Source organism: Hypomesus nipponensis, chromosome 15 (genome assembly GCF_054491055.1).
Source record: "Hypomesus nipponensis isolate SF chromosome 15, ASM5449105v1, whole genome shotgun sequence".
NCBI classification, from domain to species: Eukaryota; Metazoa; Chordata; class Actinopteri; order Osmeriformes; family Osmeridae; genus Hypomesus; species Hypomesus nipponensis.
Window position 1 is genome coordinate 13,599,348 of NC_140375.1, and position 23,139 is coordinate 13,622,486.

The 23,139-nt window shown below is 45.7% G+C and overlaps 3 protein-coding genes across 8 annotated transcripts; 1 reads left to right on the plus strand and 2 right to left on the minus strand.

Annotated features, from left to right (window-relative positions):
* Positions 1–111: 111 nt before the first annotated feature.
* On the minus strand, positions 112–8,209 carry LOC146257615 (amyloid beta precursor protein binding family B member 1-like). 2 transcript variants are annotated; one of them, XM_084674886.1, is made up of 14 exons: positions 8,080–8,209; positions 6,853–7,496; positions 6,536–6,744; positions 6,355–6,414; positions 6,106–6,185; positions 5,947–6,013; positions 5,571–5,717; positions 5,227–5,354; positions 4,111–4,225; positions 3,926–4,010; positions 3,735–3,815; positions 3,413–3,528; positions 2,558–2,734; positions 112–2,359 (listed from the first exon to the last, which is right to left on the minus strand). In XM_084674886.1, the coding sequence occupies exons 2-14, from the start codon at positions 7,478–7,480 to the stop codon at positions 2,204–2,206; spliced, it is 2,049 nt and encodes a 682-aa protein (XP_084531012.1). In that variant the 5' UTR covers positions 7,481–7,496; positions 8,080–8,209; the 3' UTR covers positions 112–2,203. The 2 variants fall into 2 exon arrangements, with proteins under 2 accessions (XP_084531012.1, XP_084531011.1); XM_084674885.1 differs by having other exon boundaries at positions 3,720–3,815.
* A 758-nt stretch (positions 8,210–8,967) lies between these two features.
* Positions 8,968–19,603, minus strand: LOC146257616 (scaffold protein ILK). Of its 3 annotated transcripts, none has more exons than XM_084673516.1 (13): positions 19,385–19,603; positions 18,328–18,601; positions 13,500–13,665; positions 12,714–12,809; positions 12,534–12,630; positions 12,305–12,388; positions 11,990–12,075; positions 11,780–11,889; positions 11,410–11,537; positions 11,175–11,296; positions 10,866–10,965; positions 10,601–10,731; positions 8,968–10,518 (listed from the first exon to the last, which is right to left on the minus strand). In XM_084673516.1, exons 2-13 carry the CDS (start codon positions 18,414–18,416, stop codon positions 10,369–10,371), a joined length of 1,359 nt encoding a protein of 452 aa, XP_084529642.1. In that variant the 5' UTR covers positions 18,417–18,601; positions 19,385–19,603; the 3' UTR covers positions 8,968–10,368. The 3 variants fall into 3 exon arrangements, with proteins under 3 accessions (XP_084529642.1, XP_084529643.1, XP_084529644.1); XM_084673517.1 differs by having other exon boundaries at positions 18,328–18,536; positions 19,385–19,602; XM_084673518.1 differs by lacking the exon at positions 19,385–19,603 and adding an exon at positions 18,781–19,215 and having other exon boundaries at positions 18,328–18,536.
* A 437-nt stretch (positions 19,604–20,040) lies between these two features.
* Positions 20,041–23,096, plus strand: rrp8 (ribosomal RNA processing 8). 3 transcript variants are annotated; one of them, XM_084673515.1, is made up of 9 exons: positions 20,041–20,199; positions 20,406–20,512; positions 20,636–20,906; positions 21,025–21,206; positions 21,291–21,904; positions 22,041–22,170; positions 22,309–22,415; positions 22,525–22,621; positions 22,726–23,096. In XM_084673515.1, the coding sequence occupies exons 2-9, from the start codon at positions 20,414–20,416 to the stop codon at positions 22,834–22,836; spliced, it is 1,611 nt and encodes a 536-aa protein (XP_084529641.1). In that variant the 5' UTR covers positions 20,041–20,199; positions 20,406–20,413; the 3' UTR covers positions 22,837–23,096. The 3 variants fall into 3 exon arrangements, with proteins under 3 accessions (XP_084529641.1, XP_084529639.1, XP_084529640.1); XM_084673513.1 differs by having other exon boundaries at positions 21,025–21,904; XM_084673514.1 differs by having other exon boundaries at positions 20,053–20,199; positions 20,363–20,512; positions 21,025–21,904.
* Positions 23,097–23,139: the final 43 nt, after the last annotated feature.

A 23,139-nucleotide genomic window follows, 5' to 3' on the forward strand; every position in this document is an offset into this window, starting at 1 on the left:
TTCCAGGCTGATGTAATCTAGAACTGCCCTTTGGAATCCAATCTATCAGATCCACATGGCTTCACTCAGAAAAAGTTCTGTCGCATGACCAATGAAGACAGGAGTCAATAATCTAGATATGTTTACATTTATTGTGCAGTGACTTCTATATACATATACATTTTATACACACCTAATTTACATAAACTGAAATAAATTAATCTGCTAAGGTTCAAATATTCATCTTTCATGTCAACTTTAGTGCTAATATGTGAGTAGAGTGAGAAAAGGAGCACAATGAATAGTGATCAGGAGATAAATACAGCATGTACGACACAGTTAAAGCCATAATCCACCGTTAGTAAATCAGTGCCACACAGCTCTAGCTTGCAAGCTAGCTCCAATTTATCTGATTGATGTTCTACCCAACACAGCTAGCTAGCTCTGAGTTCTTTGAGGGATCGTCTTACTAACACAGCTAGCTTTGTCGAGGAGGAGCACGGTCATCTTGGTGTACTAATTAGTTGGGCTAACAGTGGATGTTTACATTTAAATGTAAAACTACAGTGTTTCAATATTTCACCCACCATTTCATTTGTTAAAAAGTCAAACAACTATTGCACTAAATACTTCTGACAAATTGACACAATTTTAAACAAAGTAAACAAAATATATAACAGAAAACACCAAATCTCTATAAAAAAATTATTTCTATAATGAGCAAAGGTGCAATTCATCAGAAGCGTACATTTTGTGTTTGCAAACAATATAAAGAATACAAAATACATTACTATAGGGTCTGGGGCCCTGACAGAGCAGTAAACCACTGTAGATTAGCTCTCTCAGGGCCCCTTCTGTCCAAGGGCTAGCACACACACTGACCGGCCTGATGCCAGCTACCCAGTGGACTGGAACTGACAGTAAAAACTAATCTACTGCTAGGCTAGCTTATAATAGATACACACCAATACAGACTAGTGTGACATGCCTTACAAACACGTAACAACAAGTAGAGATTTTAGCCTTTCTCATACCATACAGCAGAAGCACGTATCTACTATGAGACGATAATAGAGTTCAGTACAAGCCGCTGCAGGCAGTAATGACTCTACGCTATTAAAGCATGCAGCGTGTTGAGGATCTACAGTACTAGTCAGTGGTGGTCACTGCGGAGGTAACCGTGGTAACGGTGGATTCCATCTGGACTGTGGCTAGACTGTCTGAGATGGTAAAATCCAGGGCTAAGATTCTTTAGGTCACAATCTCCATGACCAGAGGTCTATTTTCTCCAGGGCTCTTTTCATACTTTTTTTTTTTTTTTTGTTCAGGAGTTGCTGGACCGTATTTAGCCAACCTCCTACATTCAGGGAAACCACCCTGCCCTGAGCCTGTGCTTGCTGCACAGCTATTATGCCACCAGCACAAACAGGAGAGTCTGATTATTGCACACAAGCTCTGAACTTGCAGTTGTTCATGCAGATGTATGAGAAACAGCACTACACTCGGGGACCTGTGGTCACTCACTATGTGACATGAATCAGACGCTTCTTTGGAAGACTGTCTACAATACGTTGTTCAGTGGTTGGGAACACAACTATGTGACACACTCCTTAGGCTCCTACATGGTTAGTATTACACACAGGCTGAGGTTTAGTCTATGGTACTGACAGTTTAGAAAAACTACATGGGGGGACATGACACTAAACTATTGACAGTGATTACATTGCTTTGTTTTGACATCAGTAGAAAAAGAGGTGTGGTCTAGTCTCTAACAGGAAGTGATTATGGCACCGTTGATTTAACCATAATTGCACTGAGGATGAAATAAGACGTGATTCTGTGCGAATCTTGACTACCGCTCTCTTCCTAATGCTTTTAAGACAAAACATCTGGTTACATCCAATCCGTATCCAACATTCCAGACATGGTTTCTGTTAAAACACAAAAACGACACGCACAGATAAAATCCCTGCGCCAACGTAAAGATGGGGCCCTGGATCTCCAGCGTTCTGCTGGGGGAGCAGAGGAGAACCGTGAAGGGGAACTAGCAACACGTTAAAACTACTCTGCACTCCGCAGTGAGCACAGCAAGCATTTTCCTCAGTACGTTCATGCACAAATGAACAGATGAGTGAATAGTAAGGCCCAAAAAACTGTGGATGGGAGGGGTGGGGTGGGGGGGTTAGGTGTCTGACAGGGTGTGGATCCTGGTCCCTCTCCCTGCTCAGGGGGACTGGGATCCAGACCTGTAGCTCTTGAAGCTGCCCAGCAGGCTCTGGACCCCCTTCCTGACCCGGCGGGCCACCGAGTCAGTGGGGGGGGTGGGCAGGCAGGAGCCCAGGCTGGGGGGCCGGGCATCCAGACACTTCTGGTAGCGCAGCTGCGGAACACAGGATCAGTGTCTTAACACATGCAGCTCATATAAAAGAACACGGTGGCCAGAACCAGTCAACCACCTACGTCACTGTAACCTCAATACATCATACCAATGAGCTGTTCCACTGATTCGTTAGCTACCCCCTTTGAAACTGCTCAAGTCTAGACAGGTGTGTGTGTGTGTGTGTGTGTGAGGGCTCACCATGCAGGCAGCCTGGACAGCCTCACTCAGACTGGCAGCGTTGGGCTCGCACCAGAACATGTGACAGATGAAGTCCCCCGGGCCCTCGGCCATGATGAAGGCGAAGGTGTGGACGTCCTTCCCCACGCCCATGAAGGACAGGAAACGCACCCTGCACTCCGACAGCACTTCCTGCGTCTGGGGGGACACACGGGACAAACACGGCCATGAGGGGAAACACACATGCTCCACTGGCCCCTTTGATAAATGACAACGTTCGGCTGGTTTTTCCTGAGGTCATCCCTCTGCCCAGAGAGAGTGGTGTACCTCTCTGGTGAGTATGGTGAGAGTGGTGTACCTCTCTGGTGAGTATGGTGAGAGTGGTGTACCTCTCTGGTGAGTATGGTGAGAGTGGTGTACCTCTCTGGTGAATATGGTGAGAGTGGTGTACCTCTCTGGTGAGTATGGTGAGAGTGGTGTACCTCTCTGGTGAGTATGGTGAGAGTGGTGTACCTCTCTGGTGAGTATGGTGCGAGTGGTGTACCTCTCTGGTGAGTATGGTGAGAGTGGTGTACCTCTCTGGTGAGTATGGTGAGAGTGGTGTACCTCTCTGGTGAGTATGGTGAGAGTGGTGTACCTCTCTGGTGAATATGGTGAGAGTGGTGTACCTCTCTGGTGAGTATGGTGAGAGTGGTGTACCTCTCTGGTGAGTATGGTGAGAGTGGTGTACCTCTCTGGTGAGTATGGTGCGAGTGGTGTACCTCTCTGGTGAGTATGGTGTACCTCTCTGGTGAGTATGGTGAGAGTGGTGTACCTCTCTGGTGAGTATGGTGAGAGTGGTGTACCTCTCTGGTGAGTATGGTGAGAGTGGTGTACCTCTCTGGTGAGTATGGTGAGTGTGGCAGGAGCCACGTTGACAGACACGGCGGTCCAATCCTGCTTCCCTTTGCCGTTCATTGCAATCGCTAAAGCCTCGTTGACTGTGTCCATGCCTGAAACAACAGAGCAGAAAAATATTACTGCATAGCCTCCAGACAGACGGATAAATGGCATAGGAAGACACACAGCGAAGCAAAGCCACACACTATCACATATACAAAGAGCCTGCCAACTTGTTGGACTGGAGCCCCAGTCAAAGCCACATAGCTCACCAAACTGATATGTGAAGAAGAGCTTTCCTTACCCATGCTTCCCTTACCTACTGGCTTTGCCACAGGTACGTTACCAAGGTAATAGACCAGGAAGCGCTGGAAAAGCTCATTCTTGGGAACAGGGAACTCTGTTGACAAAGAAAAGAAAAAGGATGTACGCGACTTTGTGATTGAGGAAATAGTCATTTGGAGCAGTGCTGCAGTATGAGCACGACATGAATGAGAAGCAGTATTGTACCTTGAACAGGGATGTCCATGGGTTTGCATGGGTCAGAGTTCAGTCTGCTCAGCCCAGGCTTGGTTGATTTTCTCTCTGTCATTATCTAAGGACACAGGGTCAGAGACAGGAGTCAAAGCTCTGTGTGGAGAGGTTAAAGGTCAGATGAGACAGGTCAGATGAGAATGTGATTGGGGGAAACTCACCTTGGAGCACATCTCATGAAGGCTCGTAGCGATGTTCTTGGCAGGAGAGTCACAGCGGAAGACGTGACACTTCAGGACCTGGGTTAAGTTGTCTCTTGCCACATAAGCAAAATCTCTGTACGTACAACATGCAAATATACATACGTCATATACAGATGTATGAATGCACATATCGCCAATCTACTTACGAAACACATAAGAATGATCGTAAAATACTGCACAGTGCTACTAAAAGAAGCCAAAAATGACTGTACTATACCTTTCCCTGCACACGCCATCAAAATGCAGCAAGAGAGAAAATATAGGTATGTTAAAGCAGAGCACGTTCACTATTGCCTGGGTGGAGCGAACGTCCACAAGGGATTTCCAAAGACCCATAATGGCTGTATCACACATAGCCCACCAGGGGGCATTGGTGAATCACAGCAGACTTTTTTTCCCTTTTTTTTCCAGAAGACTATTGCTGAATGCAAGAGTTTCTGTGGGATGCAGTGCCTCTGCTATGACTCATAATGACCCAACCAGCTGGATGTGTATTACTTTTAATGGCCCAATTACAACAGTGCAAATACCACCACATACAGCAGTCTAAGATGAGGAAACTACTGCATGGCTAATTGGGTAAATAAAGTCAAAACTATTAGCATAATAACAGACTTATCATATGTAACATTTCTAAAGTAGGTGTAAATGTAAGATGAAGTAACTGTTGAATAACTGTTAATACTATAATGCCATACAATATGGCTGTGTAGTCCATAACAAGCTGAGAATGAAACTGGGAATGAACACTGTTCTTTGCACTATTGTATCGTTCTCTTTGCACTCTGTATTTTTTAGATTAGATTGTAAATTATGGCTACTACTTATTTTTTATATTCTATTTTTTTTTGTTTATTCCCCTTAGTATTAGCTAGACCCCCCTTAGTATTAGCTAGACTTTGCTCCTTTTGTATAGTCCACATATTTAAGTTTCAGTATTCCTATATGTTTAATGTATGCACCTCCCTGCCAAAGTAAATTCCTTGTTTGTGCAAACATTCATGGCGAATAAAATCCTTCTGATTCTGATCTGGTGCAGTGCTGGAAGCGTGACAGTGGAGGTGGCACACTAACCTGCCATTGTCTCTGCCGACGCCCCACACACGGATGCTGTGGATGGGCTGGGAGTGCAGCAGGGTCTGGCCCAGGGGGTCGATCAGGTTCATGGTGTCATTCTCCAGGACCATCAGCATGTCCTTACCCTGGGAAAACAAACAAACACTCCTCATAACACCATCCTCCTAATCCACAAGCCTGTCTGTATCTCACGAGTAAACGTGTGATTGTGATACAGGCCTGGCACTCGATAATATTTGTCGAACTCGCAAGTCTCAAGACAGGCTGGGAGAGCTATTAGCGCTTCAGAGCCTCAGACAGGAAGTCCGGAGTCACGCCTCTTCCTGTGTGCTCCTCCTCACCTCCCCCCAGATGCCTGCTGTGTCGTGGAGATTGTGTTTGTGGTAAGACAGCTGTCTGATGCAGTTGTTCACGGCAACGCTGCTCTTTCCCGGTGCCATATCCTCCTCGGACATCTCCACCCAGCCCAGGGAGCGCACGGCGAAACACTGGCACGATGCACGCACACATGTGCACGCACACACACAGACACACACACACACACACAAAGGCAAGCATAGACAGCAGGCGCAGGAAAGAGGAGAGAAAGAGGGGAGGGAAACAGTCCAGTTATGAAAGGGAGGAGTTGTGTTGACATCCATGATCAGACTGAAGACCCTTCCTTCTGGAGTAGTGTGGTGACAAGATGTGTTTCTGAGAGAGAGGAAGTCCATGTACTTTAGCCTCCAGATCGGTGCAGAGAGGACCAAGCTTCTCCTCCTCCTCGGAGTGGGAACAGTTATAGCTACACAGAAAAATACAGAGGCAACAGTGAAATTTACAACTGTCGAATGTTACAGCCAACACAATCACTGTTTTGATCTGTTATCAACTTACTTGAGGTTGATGGAAGCATAGCGCAGAGTTGCTCCCTCAAACTCCTTCAGGCTCTGGTCAGATGCCACCTCTCCCTCCTCCTAAGAAAAACAACAACACTAAGGTTAGATGTGTAAAACAACTCTTTCACCGGGCTCACACAACAACAACTGCTACCCAATTTTGGCTGACTAAATCCTAGATGCATCCAAATGGTATGTGTGACCTGATAAAGTACCAATATTGGAAACATTGTCCACGTTGAGTTACCTTCCATAGTTCTTCCTCTACAGAGCCTTCATCCGGGTTAGACATATCCCCCCAGGTCTCCTAGGAGAAGCAAGTATGGCTTCAAATAAGCAGAACAGGAAAGCACAACATGCAAAAAGGACAAGCTCACAAACCCACGTCCGCGTAGTACTTGACAGCCTCGGTACGTGCAGAACCTCACCTCTGGTTCCTCACATGGAGTGGTCTCCAGGGACATGCTGGAGGACATGATGGAGTCCCCGCCCGGCTTATCCAATGGGGATGGAGGATCCCACTGGGTGGTTCCTGTGGGGATGTGCCAGTAGTACGTGCCTGAGGTGTCTCGGACACGCATCCAGCCCGATGGCAGGTCTGTGTCTGTCTCAAACGCATTAGAATCCCAGAAGGACTCTGGGAAAGAGGAGAGAGGAAAAGAGGGTTATAGAGAAGATGTAAAAAATAATTGACAAATCATTGAAAGCATTCAAACTGGCGAACGATCCCTGGATCCTCACTGACCTCTGTTTCCATTGGGCGAGCCTTCGGCAGGGCCATCCTGAGACAGTGCAGCCCAGTTGGATTCCTCATCACTCGACGTGCCGTTCTCATTGGAGAACAGCAGACAAGCACTTCTACCCGTCACGCCTCCCTCTTGATCCAACTCCGCGTGGCTCTGCTCTGACTCTTTCTTTCCGCTGGTACGAGTCAAGCTCTCTTCGTCTCCCTCAGACTTCTCCTTTTCTTTGTCGTCCTCATCCCCCTCCTTATCCTCAGAGGATTCAAGAGAGTCGATGAGTATTGGATCATTGAGGAGGGTCTTGGATTCCTCTTCAGTCAGGCCCAGGGCATGGATGGTCTTGGGGGACACGGTGTGTTCCTCGTTCCCCTGTTGCTGTTCCTGAGTGGTGTTCTGCGGCGGGTGATCGTCCTCGTTTCCATTGAGGTTGATGTTGCAGTTGTGATCCTGGTCCTGGTGCTTCTCTGCTACCTTGCGCAGCTGGTTCTGGCCATCTTTGACCCACTTGGCATTGCTACCAGTTGACTCCTGGTCACTCCAATTGCTGCTGTCATTCAGCTTGTTCTTCAACTCTTCATCCTGTCGCTGGTTGTTGACTACGTATGACACCTCATCATCATGACCACCCATGGTACCATGCAGCAGCCTGGAGAACATGGTGAAAATAGCTTAACGATAACGAAGTAAATAACCTTCCTTTTATACTATTCAACGGCACCGCTTTATCTGTTTGAGTGTCAAGCGCTCAACGCTGTGCGAGGTGGAACACATCTTGTCCTTTCAATAACTTGATGTGACATTGATACGTATAGAAAGCTACAATATATGTGACCCAAAGATATGTAGCAACCATTAGCTCGCTAGCGCATTTTGGCCTTGTCTAGACCCTAACGTATTTGCAATGGAACATCATGCAAGCCATGGAGGGAAGTACAAAAATGTGCAAGCTTTATACCATTCGAAGAAAACAATGTGTTTTGTGTCCGCTTTTCTTTAGCTTGCATTTGATCAGTCATGGCCCTTGATAGCCATTACCAGCTTGAATTAGCTACTCGTAGCGCACCATCCGCCATCATCAGAAGCACTGCAGCACCCTTGGCACTAGCTAGCATGGCTGAGCTAGCGGGCTCGATAGCAAGCAAGCTAGTGAACGTTAGCTGATCGGAGACAAAACACTATCATAAAGCAAGATATATTGAATCTCACCATTGACAATACATTTCACTTACTTGCGATGTTTGTGTCCTTTTTCCAATATATATCTTTATGGTTACATATTTCCACAATTTGCGGGCATTTTCTCCGATGGCTTATCTGTGTTGTGGAGTCAAGTGATGGAGATGGAGGCTGGGTCCTGCGTCACTGACTTGTCACGCAGTTGCCACAGTAATAAAAAAATTAAAAAACGTATTTGTAAATGCGCTTAGATTTTAAATCGCATAGTCGCGTTTAAAAATACACCTATACATATAACAAATAATCGGACATTATATTAACGTAATAATAATAATAATGATTGTTACATATTCATAAATCACTTATCCAATGTGTTAGTTACATCCAGGGCTCGCAACTTTTTTCCTCACTGTCCCACTACCGTCCCGAAGTACAAAATGAATCGTCCCAAACTGAACTTGACTTGTCCAAAATGTAAATCCTTGTGTTTTTGCATTTTGACAATCTGTCATAGGTCTCAACGTTATTTGCAACATTATTTTAAGTAATCCATACAGTCGTGGGGCTCAAATCAATGTCTGCATTTCAATGTGAATACACCATTTTCTTGCTTGTTTCATGGTGGGGCTGTAGTAAAAAAGTTACTAAAGGTTTGAAAAATATTCTCAACATTAAGTTCTGAAAGTTTGAAAACATAATTGCATCATTAATGAGTACTCAATGAGGAATCTACTAAATTCTGCTCTGGCTTCTCTGGTCTTCTCTCATCTCCTTAAACAGAATGTTTCAAAAAAACTTATGAAAGGTTGAAAAGATTTTTTGGGAAAGGTTGAAAAAGTTTTCGAAATTTACATTGTAAAAACTTCAATAATCGTTGTCACCATTGAACAGTTTTGAAAACTACAAGCCCCTTTGTGTACAGGGATAAACAAGAAGCAAAATATTTTTTAGACGAGATGCAGATTTCTCTTTTTAATATACTTTTATATAAATTACATACATTTGTATGGTATAAGCATGCTTGTTTTTGGCTTTTACCCCTGTGATTCAGCACAAACAAGCAAGCTAGTGGAGGTACAGAAAGAATGCATGTTATAAAATAAAAAAATAAAAGGCAGTTTAACATGATGAGCCAAAGATGGAAATAACCCAGGGGGGTTGCAACAATGTATTAAAGTAAAAAAGCAAGCGGAAACAAAGTGACAGATGGCCAAATGTAAATGTTATCTCCCCTCATTGTCCGTTGCATCTTCATCTTTCTGTGAAATGCTGGAAGTTGCCTGAGGCATAAACACAATGGTGGAACACAAGCAAGCTGGTAAAAGAACAACACATGAACACAATGCATTATTCCTTTATGAAATACAAGTGCAACAGCAACCACCAAAGTGAGAATTTCTGATTCAGCAAATAAAGTCACATTTGGCCGGACTTACAGTTCAGCTCCAGGTGATTGCAGAGACAAGTCTAAAGAAGGCTGTGGTTTAGGAGGACAACCTCCCAGATTACACATCCTTACAACTCCATGAATGGAGTAACACTGTCAAAGTACACATGTAGAGACAAATGAATTCCTTTCTTCATCCTAACTCCGTGGAGAACACTGTTGAAACATTTGGTCTGACAGAGGCTTACAGCAGAGGCAGTAGTCATACAACCCAATTGCATACATATAACTTGCCCTTAATACGACAAACAACAAACAGTTTTTTTTTTTTTTTAAACAAGACAAGATTCTGGATCATATAACATGTAATGTTTTCATAAGAGCTTCCATTATCAGATATAGGTATGAGGGCACAGGCCGCGTTACAGTGTCTGACCTTAGATAGTGAGCCCCCTCCAGAGGTAAAGGAAAGGTTCAACATTAAAGGAAGCAGTGGAACACTGACCTCCACAGGTTAAACAGTCACACAGAGACAGACTGAGGCTTCTACTTAGTCCACATGATTGAGACAGGAACAGTCTGGACAGTCAATTCATGATTCCTGCAAGGATGTGATGATGCAACGTAATTCCTGCAAGAGCGTGACGATGCAACAATGTCATAGATGTTGAGAATACGAATAAAAATAAGTCTTGGTAAGTCGAGGGGGGGGGGGGGGGAAGAGAAAGAGCTAAATTAAAATCAAACCCAAAAATAAAATAAGTGACTGTTGCGGTTTTCATTTCAGAGAAGTGACAGTGGCGTTGAGAGCAGCAGTAAGTAGTGACAGTAAGAGTTTAAGGCAATACTGGTAAGCACCACATCTCTGGGTGGTATTCCCGAGGATATCTGGGGCTTCGGGGTTGGGGTGGTGGTGGTGGTGGTGGGGGGTTGCGTTCAAGGTGAAAAGGCTGTTTCACTTGTCCTGCATTTTTTCCAGGATGGGTACGATCATGTCAAACTTAGGTCTTTTGGCCGGATCTTCATTCATGCAGATCTTCATGAGCTTGCAGATGTGGGGCGAGATGCCAGGCGGGATGGTGGGCCTGAGGCCTTCCAGGGCCACCTTAGGGCAGAAGAGCAGACGAGAACATCAGAGGGACTCTGAGAGCAACAAGAACTAACACCAAACCGACAGGTGCTCTCACCTTCATGCCGATTTCCATGTTGGAGAGGTCAGCAAAGGGCACTTCTCTGGTGACCAGCTCCCAAAGCAACACGGCGAAGCTCCACATGTCAGATGACCTTCTGTTGATCTCCTCAGGCTTCTTCTGCAGGGCTGCACATGACGGGGACAGGCAAAAGGATCATTAAAAAGAAACAACCTTTCACAAAGATATACAAAAATCAGTCCATCTAAATGGAGTGACCCCCCCCCCCCCCCCCCCAGCTACGACATGGTGGGAGGTGTACCTTCAGGAGCGACCCAGGCTGGAGAGTACATCCTACCAGGACACTGGAAGGAGAACTTAACGTCTGACATGCTAATTCTGGCTGTCATGTCCTCATCAATCTGTCAACATATTTCAGGGACACAAAGGATTTGTGGGTTACTCACAGAAAGCTCTCTGAAAGACATGACGGACATAGGCCACCAACAAACAGATTTGACATGCCACTGACGGATAACAAAGTCAGAAACAAAGCATTCTGTCATTGGTGGTGAGCTGTTCCAACGATCGCCCTTAGTGAAGCTTTAGGAAGTGTGTGAACATTTCTCACCATGACACTCTTGCTGTTAAGATAGTGGCGAGGGATCATAGGCTCCAGGGTGTGCAGGAAGGCCATCCCACAGGCGATGTCCAGAGCAAACTTCACTGCTTGGGTCTGGTCAACAACAAAGTCTGGCAGGAGGAGGAGGAGGACACAAACATCTCAGTCATGCTGGACAGTGTGACCACAGGCCAGACCTCTAGAGGGCTGCGCTCTACAGAGCTGTGCGAGGGCTGGTACTCACTGGTGCCCTCGTGCAGCACGTTGTAGAGGGAGCCGTAGGGCATCCAGTGTGTGATGATGATGGGGTGGGGCGCGGGAGGGGCCTGACAACCCCCTAACATGGGCAGCACGTTTGGATGGGAGAAAATCCTGGGATGAGCCCAAGGAGGACAGACAAAAACAGTGGGAAGGAGGCAGACAGGAACAGGATGGGGACATGAATAGGATTGCATAGGGGGACAATCCAAAATGAAACCAATTGACGTACATACGCGGAAGATTAAATCAATCAAAAGGAAAAGGTTGGAACGAAAGGATGGCAGACATTTTACTTGGAACATCACATGACAAACATCTTGTCACACAACAATGTCAAAACACAGTATGACTACCTGAGTTTGGGGTACTCTTCGTTGAAGTCTCGGCTCTTCCTGGTGGTCCAGTCTCGAACTTTCAACACTTTCACTACTACCTCATTTCCCTGCCAACGGCCTTGCCACAACTAAGGAACAATAAGACTGCCTCAGCTCCCAAGGGAACACTCCACAGAATGACAAAAGGGCTTTGTACATTTGAGATATTTAATACAAAAACATGTTTACCTCTCCAGACTGGTTCTCATTGATCTTAGCCAAGAGGGAGAGCTGTTTGAAGTCAATGCCAGCGTGCTTGTTCAGAGTGCCATTACCTGCATGCGCACAAACACAAGACAGGACTAAGGCGACAAGAAAAAAAAGCTCGAAAGAACAGCTTTTGAAACGTAGCACACTGGCGTGGGAAAGTTCGCTGCCACATAGGAGAGGGCAAGCCAGGCCAACATGGAAAATGTCTTTGTTCATCAATTCTTTTACACAGAGCTTTATATTTCAACCAGTCCAGCTATGGAGCCATTGTGATGGGTGTTCAGTAGGACTCACGTGGTCGAGTCCTGGTGGTGCCTTTCCAGAAGGAGTCCTTGAAGGGAACCTTGCTCAAGCTCTGCCCCATCTTCTCTGCCTTCTCTGAGAGAACCAGACAGACCACACGGTGAACACCACCAAACGACACGGAGGACGGATAAGAAATGAGAAACCACGGATTCTGTTTCAATGAGCTGAAGGTGTGAGGCGATGTGCAGTATGAGGGGATGTGTCTAGGAAGCACTACCTTTGAGAAGGTCAAGCAGGTGCGGTTTTGCTTTGTCCAGAGGAGTCTCTCCATACTTGTTACAGATGCTAACCTGGGCCCCGTTAGTCACCAGGTCCTGAGGCACACAGAGACCTCGGTTAGGACAGCAAAGTCACGGAAACCCAGAGGCCACAATGGCCACCAGTGGGCGCTACTGACCTCAGCCACCAGGTCCTGTCCCCAGAAGCAGGCGTAATGCAGAGGCGTGTTGCCATGCTCGTTCGCAGTGTTGGTGTCTGCTTTGCACTGGATCAACTGAGAGGAGACAGAAAACAGAAGGAAATCACTCGATTACATCCCAAACACGGTAGTCCTGTTTGGGTTATACACAGAGGTGTTAAGCCATGTACGACAGGCCTGGTGAGAACCGCCCCTGTCTGCTGACACATACCAGAGGTATTGTAGCATGTCTAATATTAAACCTCATCATGAAACAGACAACATGCTGTAGTAGCCACAGGAGTATAGGGATACCAGTTCTGAAGAGGAGCACACCAAGAACCAGGGCTTTACCCTGTATGGATAAGGTATACCTATGTAAACCCTAGTGTGGAGCTGATATAAAAGAGGTCAAATTAAAGACTTCTAGTTCATACTTTGAGTGTAACAGTTGAAAGGGTGCTAGTATGGGCATGCATTGAGAGGCACTGGTCGCAACTAGCTGAGATTGTAAAGCCAAGATTACATAGCACCTTACCAAACAGCATACACCCATCCTTATCAAAAAAAACTAATAAAGGCTCCCAGTGTTTCCCTCCTTATTGACATGGTGGACTTTAGCAGCTATGATGGCCGTTCCGCCAATTCAGGTTCCTGAGTTTCCCCAGTGAAACCCACAGATTCCTTATTTGATACCGACGGAGCTAAGAAACCCATCAGGGACCGGGCAGACGGATCAGAGAGCACACGTCCCCCCGGTGTCGGCCTTCCACACGGAGCCCCCACCTTCCCCACGATGTCCCTGTGTCCGTGGCTGGCGGCCAGGTGCAGGGGCGTGTCGTCGCCGCGGTTCATGACGTTGATGCGAGCCCCTCTCATGATGAGCATGTCCACCACGCTGGAGCGCCCCTCCCGGCACGCCCAGTGGAGGGGGCTGAAGCCATGGTCGTCCCTGCGGAGAGAGCAGCGCAACTTACATAACAGCATCTCCCCTTTCACGTGCGGTTAGCCTTATCTGTGCACGAGGAGGAAACGGAAATGTCAACTGGTCACTGTTTGTAGGACAGGAACTACACAGAAGCCCCTGGACTCACTAAGGCTGTTCTATGTGAAGAGCATTGGAGATTGAATACTGTTCTATTTCTAACAGTCTAATAAAACCTATTTATGCGACGATCTACAGCCATCTAACCATCTGGAGTCCCAGTTATAAATTATGAGAAATTGCCCCCTACAGCATATCCATAAATGCAAGATAAGCCAGTACTTCCTGTGCTTGCTAATGGCTCTGTGCCGGTGTCCAGGCCTGCTGCTATAGTTTGAGCCATCGAGTGCCTAAAACTATCAAAAAGCCGAAGAGAAAAAGAACAGAGCAGTAAAGGCAGCAGTGAGTGGATTCGGGTACTGTGCTGTACTTCTGCCCAGCTGCAAAAGCAATGAAGAAGAAGTGGAAGCAACTGATCCACTAGACTTCTGCTTGTCAATGTCTGTGTGTGTGTGTGTGTGTGTGTGTGTGTGTGTGTGTGTGTGTGTGTGTGTGTGTGAGTGAGTGAGTGAGTGAGTGAGTGAGTGAGTGAGTGAGTGAGTGAGTGAGTGAGTGAGTGAGTGAGTGAGTGAGTGAGAGAGAGAGAGAGAGAGAGAGAGAGAGGGAGAGAGAGAGAGAGAGAGAGATCCTATCCTCTCCAGCTCAGATGCAGTGACAGGGACATGTGTCAGACAGGAGCCTCAGTGACAGGAAAGTGACTGGCACCTTAATACAGCATATCAGACATCGCTCTGAATGACAACCATGGCAATGACTACTACTACAACTCGCAGCAAGACAGATAGGCCAGAAGACAAGGTCAAAATGTGTGTGGAAACAGAGCTGGCTGTAGTAGAAAGGCAGTCAGGAAGAGGAGGGGGTGCAATTGTGAGCCATTCACAGCTGTCCTTATAAGGATTTGGAAGACTTCCTTCACCACTTTGCACAGTGTGCAATCTGCACAACACACACACGCACACACACACACACACACACACACACACACACACACACACACACACACACACACACAACTACACTTGGAGCATAACTACAGCTGCTGTGTGTCATTATTTCATCATGCATTTGTCTGGGTCCCTCCCCCCTCCATCTTCTGTTTCTTCTCACTGGCATTCGTCACCTCTTCCTTCTCCAGAGGCTCTCTGATCCGAAACCCTACAGCTGCCCCTCCAGCTCTCTCTGTCTGTGGACGGCTGGGGAGGAATTTCCGGGTGAATAAATCCTCAAAAACAGAGACTCTTCTCTGTTTCCTTAACTCATCCCAATATAACTCTGATGTCGGGCTAAAAGTTACATGTGCCAACCAAGTGATCCTCAGAAATAAAAGTCCTGCACTTGTTCTGCAGTTGAGGGAGGGGAAACAATGTTTGGAACACTGAGGGAGTATTGTGATGCAAGCAGCACACCCACACACACAGGCAGTCTGTGTTGAAGAAAACCCAGCATCAATGAGGCCCTCAGAGACCCTCCATGAGGGCTTGTGGGAGACCTGCTGCAGCTCGACTGGATCTCATCAGAGCACAACATGCCCCTCCAGATAACAGGGAGCTCCCAGCAGAAACCAGCGGCTCCGGAAGAGCCCCTCCACGATGAGTCCAGGCGTAGAGGCGCACCGCACACCCCCGTGGTGGGTCAGGAGGATGCCTAGCTCTGCCTGGGGAGCCACTGGAGACAGAAGGTGGGGGGGGGGGGGGGGGTCTCGTCATACTGTTGAGGTGCATAGGGGGGCTCTCCAGCCCTGCTCCCCCCCCTTCCTCTCTCTCTCTGAGTGGGGTTATTTCAGGCAGATCCACCTGCCAACAGGGCTCAGACAGTCTGACGGTGGACACCAGGGATGAGTCTCCTGTACTGTATGTCTCAGCACTGACATCACCGTGAACTCAAACGACGGGCACAAATTCGACAGATACAAATTCGCTTCATGTAGCCTAAACCCCCACACAGGCCATACACACATCTAGCCTATTAAATGAGGAGTCAAGTCACCACTTAAGACAGGCATTCACATCAGATGACTTACTACAGAGAGATCATACAGTAGAACTGGACTTCAACGTGACCTGCAGCTGGCTACAGTGGACTCCAGCTGTCTTCACACCCCAGTCCAAAGCAGCCCCTCTCGTTCAGACCAACATGGTGACCCTCCCTCCCAGACCGAGGGTGCTGTCTGTTTGGCTGCTCCCTGCCAGATAGTCAGTGCCGGGGGGGGGGGCTACCTTTCACCTTCCTGGAGAGGTAAATATAAAGCAGCTTTTTTCCTGTATACAATTCCAACCGTCCTAACCCAAAAAAGGAGCCTCAAAACAAACGGAACAGATTTTTATGTCTACAGATAATGTTGTGGGTTTGCTTATACTATAAATAGGCTACTGCTACCATGGTCTTTCACACCACTCTGGTATACGACACACAGTAGAACTGTCCACGGCAGAACACACACACACACACACACACAGAATACAAACAGGGTATTATATGGAGAGGGGGTAGGGCAGACAGACTAATGGCTGGCCATTTTCACTGCAATTCACCCAAAGAGACAAAGGAAACGTTTGGATCAAACTCCACCTCTAAAGGAAAAGAGGCAACAAGAAAAAAACTAGTACGAGTCATTTGTGGACCAACCAGCCGCTGAAAAGAAAAAAAAGTTACCAAGTGTACATGTTTCCTTTTACTGCACCCTCATTAAGATATTTTCACTATAACTGACCTTTCCAGCAAGGAGGAAACATATAGGAGACATTAGCGACACTATCTAATACCACAGGGAGAGCAGCACAGGAAACAGAAGAATGTAGAAGAGGAAGGTGATATACTCTGCTACTGCCTGAGAGCATTCCTCGGTGGAAAGCTCCGACACAAATACCAGCCCTCGCTCTCCCTCCTCCTCACATTGGGTCTTGCCCACAACAATTCCTCCCCTTCTCCCCTGCTCATTTTGGGTGGGTTGTAGACGGTTCCCTGGAGGCTTGCGTGTTACTCCTTGTAAGGAGATTCAGCATACCACTACTACGCTCTGCACAGCATGCACGTGAGCATAGTGAGGCTACCATTAGCGAGCACACAAAAGGCCCATACTTCTACCAACACAGCTACTGCCATGACTTGGGAAGAGGAGGGAGATGTGTTCAGTGCAACTGGTTGTGACCATTTGAATTGTGGGCTTCAAAATCCATGCAATCTCAGTTAATGCAGGGCCTGAACCCCCCAGTGTAGCGTCTCCTACTAGGATGACATATATCAGCCAGTCAGGAAGGCCTCACACGCAATCAACTAATGGAGATGTTTGGCAGATGTAAGGGCAGATACTGTATTGCTGTGGTCATTCTAATTCACAGAGTCTATCTCTTACACATGGTCAAACAGCAGGATTTGGGCATGTGCAATGCTTGAAAAATATACTGATTTATACATGGATAACTGTGAAAAGGTTTGGTCACAGTACTGAAATCTCCAACTATGATGTTCAATAGTAAACAAACTAAATCTAGGCCTACATATTAACACCTGACAGAACTGCCTCAGAGATAATGCCTTGAAGGTTAGTTATTATGGGCCTCTGCTAATTTTCCGATGCTGAGACACGTCTGTACCGAAGACCAAAAAAGCGACATCCTCTTGTAACGTCAGTCTGGGAGATCCATCAGGTCTGTTGTGCTTTCCCTATGTCACCTCAGGATACAGAAGAGGATGTCCTCTCTGATACTGATGAGCCTATAGGCCCATAGGTCTGAAGGCTGGACACACAGTCACACAGGCCTGCCAGATGTCTCTGTCAAGAGGCAATTAAGAAAGACCGAAAGCACAAGACCCCCTTCTCATCCCTGCCAACCTCCAATAACCTGATCACACATGGAAGTCAACAAACGAAGAAACTGTTACGTTTCGAAGAACAAAACTGTGTTCACAAGAAAAACAAGCAAACAGCAGGCATCCCATTTGAAGATGTTTGCCAGATATTTTTGCTTTATTTTAAGATGACATTCCAGGCCAAGTCATGTGTCCGGAAGGGAGTGGGTTCAAATCTCAGGTCATGACCACACAGATGTGGACAGACAAGCTGAGAGCCCAGCACCAGTGTGGGGTGGTACCCTTAGCGTCAAAGAGATAACAACAGAGTAATTACCCTTTGATATTACTTATCTGTTCTCTGTAATGTGAGTGTAAATCAAAAAGAACTTTGCAGGTTGTTGTGTATAGATGAATCGTGGTGGGTCCCTCTGGGATGTTTTCCCATTCCATCCGTGTGGAACTAATTGTACTGATAACTCAAGGCCCTAGCAGAACTGGATCACGGTAACAGATAGAAATAACCTTCCCTAAAGTTGCTCAAATGGTTTATGGGATGAGTAGCGTGTCATGACCTGGAGAAATGAGTGATCAGGCTGCTAGGGCAGGATCCCTACTGGTAGGCGTGTCCATGTGAGGGTAACATATGATTTATCTTTTGTGATACAACACCCATAGTGTGTGTATTACAGTGTATATTACACATACGGATAAGCATTTCACAACCTCTACCAGTGCTGCTGTGCTTTCTTTTTAAGATGACTGATGACTTGGACTCACCCTTGGTTGAGGTCGTTCTCTGTGTTGTCTAACCATAGACGAACTGCCACTGCATTGCCTTCCCGGCACTGGGTGAAGATATCATCCATGATGTCTCACTCTTCTGCTAGGTCACACTCACAGGGGCAGCTATAGGACTGAGGAGGACCGAGACCAACTAGAGAGGCTACCAGAAGAATTCAGGGCTGGCCTGGAGAGCATTCGTCCCTCTGCAGACAGAGAACAGCTACGGTCACTGATACTGTCCGAGTGGCTCAGCTACACTTTAAAGATCCTAAAAAACAAACGGGAGCATACATAAATATGATTACATTATGAAAACCGGCCATGTACACTCTTTTGACTCAGTCCTAGAAATGCAACAGTAATGTGAAACAAAAAGTGTCCGGCGAGACACGGGGAGAAAACACTGCAGTCCAGATGCAGAGAAAATGCAGGGCCTGAAGCTGTCACCTGTTGGGTGGGTGTGAAACGGAGCCAACCCTGATTAATCGACACTAACTTCTTATGACTCACATCCCTTCTTCTAAAACAGGCAGATGACTAATTGCTTAGCTGGCATTTTAACTTAACATTACAATTCAAAAATGTGATGAGCAAATACACAATAACACTACTGTGCTCTATAACAGTTAACTATGCTAACATAACGTATTGAGCCATTCATTGTAGCTAGCTGTAGCAACACTCTTTAGCTTGCAAGCTAGCTGGCCTCTGCTTCTATAGGACTGCCCGAAGCAAAGTTTTGAATCACTGTACTGGGTTAGCTAGTTCGGAGAACAAACAGGTTCTCTTTTAGCAACATTCAACTTTTTTTAAATACTGAATAAGTCTCTTTCTACGACAGCTAACGTTAAAGGCTGTCTAACTTTAGGTCTGATCGCTAGCTACGTTAGCTCGCTTGACGCTAGAGACCATGGTTAATTTTTTCTGCCTCTAGGCTACAGTCCTGACTGTCTTTGACGAAACCGGACGCAAGAAGCACTTCTTTGCCTGACTAGCCAACATCAACCGGGAAATATAAAGACATTTGATAGCCTACGGCAACATAACTTACCCAATAAGTTCTGACAGACAATGTAACTTGTAACGTAAGTATAATGTTGAACAGAAGTGAGGAATCACGCAAATCTCCAAGATTGAAGCATAGAATGTCTTGCTACGTCCCCAGTGTCCACACCCTCGCTCGTCATGAGAAAATAGTGCCTGGTCCACAAATCCTAGCGACGTAGCACCCTCTATCGGATAACATTGCCACAAAATAATGTTACCGGGCTGTCCAGAGGTGGACCCCCCACTGGTTTGTTAGTTTCAAAGCGGGCGTTGACGAAGAGAAGGCCCCCGTCCGTACGGCTTGATTTAGCCACGTGACACAACATCTCTAAATATCATCCAAATCAATTTACCTTACCTTGCCCAACGCTCATTCCTTCGGGGCATGTTTTTGTAAATGCAGACCAAATTGATGGATTGAGGCAAGACACTATCCTGATCTGCGTTTTATTTTTTATTTTTTTTATTTTAGTGATTTGCACAAAAAAGTACATTAATCCAACTATGTGTTTGTTAATAAAATGTATTCGATACAAATGTGAAAGTTTGTCATTAACTGTATTGTAGTTGTGGATCTATTTTGCGTAATGAAGCTTGGACTTTAGTAATGAAGAATTGTAGTTGAAGTATTGGGAAACTCATATCCCATCGTCTTTGCGGTAGAGGCAGCGTCATTTTCCTGCGCCAAGTTTAGCTCATTCTCACGTGCGCTGTTTGTGAGGGTAATCAAACGTGGTTTTATCAAACACATAATATTACAGATTTTTTTAACCCCTTTTATCCGGTAGATACACGTTGCATTGCGTTGCCATTTGACAGGTAAGTCATTTTACAACTTAATGTTTGAGATCCATCGCATTACATTGAAAGCTAAACATTTAGCTAAAGCTAAACAAAACAGTTTTTTTGGTATTTACTCGAAGCTATGTCAATTCATATTTCTTCTATTACCACTTAATTTTAACCTATGTATGGCTCACAGCAGCGGATTTCAGATTTCTTCCTCCACCACTGCTTAAATTTAGATTCAAGCATGTTCGCTGAGGAAGACGAGTGGAACGATGAGCCGGAAGCCAAAAATCTAACCACAACACTCTTCAGCAATCCCAAAACCGAGAGCGCCAATGCAAAGGTCAGTTTATACCTGAATTCAGGATAATTCACCTCAACTAAGTAAACTTCTCGCCTAAACCAGGACAACAGGTACACAATACAAATTGTAGTTGATACTGATTCTTCTCATCCCACACTGAAGTTACAGAGCGTGGGAAAGAAGAGTCTGTTACGAACTCTCCAGAAGCTTGGATCTGTACCGGACTGGACCAAGACAGCGGTCACGAAGGAGGGCAGTGACAGTGAACCAGAAGCTGTCCCTTCACAACCCAAAAAGAAGAAACGAATAAAAAAACGCAAGAGAGGAGCAGCCAAAAAAGAAGATGCTGAGAAGGACAGTGGAGAGACCAGTGTCAAAGAGGAATCAGTTGTGGTAGCAGCTAAGAAATTTAAGAAGACACAAAAAATAACAGGTCAGTTAACTTAAACTTTTTAAGAGTTTAAGTTCCTCTGAACTGCTGGATTCCTGATTGGATTTATGATTCACAATGTGTTATTGCTATTATGATGCTATGTTCTGTCTGCCTTCAGGACCGACAGAGGTAAAGAGTGCAGGGGACAAGGAGGTCAAAAAAACAGAATTGAATACAGGCACACTAACCAGAAAGCAATGGAGAAACAAAATGAAGAACCAGAAGAAGAAAACAAATAAATACCTTCCAAATGGACAACATAAGCAGGAAGCAGTCAAACCAGCCGACCAGAACTGCAAGGTAGGACAAGAAGTTAATTCAGGTGTTAAAGATGAAAAACAGCCTGCCAAGATCAAATCTCCAACACAAAAACCCTACCAACAGACAGAGGGCAGCAGGGAAACCTCAAAAAGGAAAAAAGTCCAAGAAGGTAATACGATCACTCCCATTGTAGACAAAGAAACACTCACATATTGTAATAATGACAATAACCTTAAAAAGGCAGCGAAAAACACTAAAGGAGGAGGCCATGTTAGTGGAGTTGCACTAGAACGCTCAGGCCAACTGAAACAGGAAGTGGGAACAGCTCCCTATGGGAACAGGGTGGAAGAGCAACCAGGACCCAGTAAGAGGAGGAGCCAGATAGAAATCAGAGCGCATGGGCGCAAGGTGGAGAAGCTACGTAGACTGCTGCATGTCCAGGATTCAGACCGCAAGGACGAGCCCACGGAAAAGGACCAGAAAGAGGAAGAGGTGATTGCGCCGAAGGTTCCTGCCGATCGCTCGTCTATTCTGAGGTCCCGCATGCAACAGCGCCTGCAGGCTGCTCAGTTCCGCTACATCAACGAGGTGCTGTACACCACGTCCAGTGGCGAGGCCAAGCGCATGTTCAGACAGGATCCCGAGGCCTTTGGGATCTACCACAAGGGGTTCACGGCACAGGTCCAGAGATGGCCTACCAACCCCGTGGACAGCATCATCTCATCCATACGGCACAAGTCAGTCATCATGGCATAATACTTTACTCATGTATTTTCAGCACATTGTTTCGTTTGTATTCAAATTTGGTACCTTTTTGATCTATATTGATGATCTCATTCTTTGTTTTGTGCTTGTGTATTTCCTTGGTTCCAGGCCTTCGTCTCTGGTAGTCGCCGACTTTGGGTGTGGGGACTGCAAGATCGCCAGCAGTGTAAAGAACAAAGTGCACAGCTTTGACTTGGCACCTGTCTGTGACCAAGTTACAGTCTGTGACATGGCCAATGTGAGTTTGACCTCAGAATGCAGTAATAGAAAAGTCAATTTACAGTTATGTTTACAATTTATGTTTAAGGTACTGTTCACATTTTCAACTCGATTATATTTAATGTTTCTATGCTATCCGTTGTTCACCTGTCAACAGGTACCTCTTGACGATGCTACTGTAGATATAGCTGTGTTCTGTCTGTCCCTGATGGGGACCAACCTGGGAGACTTCCTTGTTGAAGCCAACCGTGTGCTTGTGATGGGGTAAGGGGTAATGCTTTGCAAGAAAAGTTATGTGCCGATGTGTAATCTTCACTTGGCTTTTAATTGCAATCCAGCTGTCATTAAAGAAAGTCTCGACATCCTTTTCCAGGGGAATCCTTCAAATTGCTGAAGTGGCGAGCAGATTTGAAAATGTGCGAAGCTTTATGGGTGCAATGGCCAGCTTAGGATTCAAGTTGGTTTCCAAGGTACTTATTATCTTTCATATACCTGTGTAAGTGTATGGTATGTTCTGGAAGAAAAATAAGTCACTGTTCGTTATAACTTTGTATTCTGCTTTCATCCTCCTCAGGATACAGAGAACAGTCACTTCTACTTGTTTGAGTTTGTGAAGACAGCAGAAGCACCAGAGAACGTCAAGGCAGGATTAGAGCTGAGGCCCTGTCTGTACAAGAAACGATGAGAGCAACGGGAAAAGGCACCAGCTGGTGAATAAGCAAATGGTTTTAGTTTTTCCATGATTGTATAGATTGTTTTGAGGTTTTGACCACCAGAAATTTTTTTAAACATGATTTCTTTCTTACATTTAGAGTTCATTGTATTCTTCAAAAAATGTTGACTGGAAACATTGTTTATTATATAAAATGTATTTTGTAGTCATACACTTGTAAAGGGTAATGTATGATTGTTTAATTTATAAAAATTAAAACCCAGGACAAAGTATTCTTACAAGTGTTTCCTCGATAAAGTCTTCGGAAACCTTGAG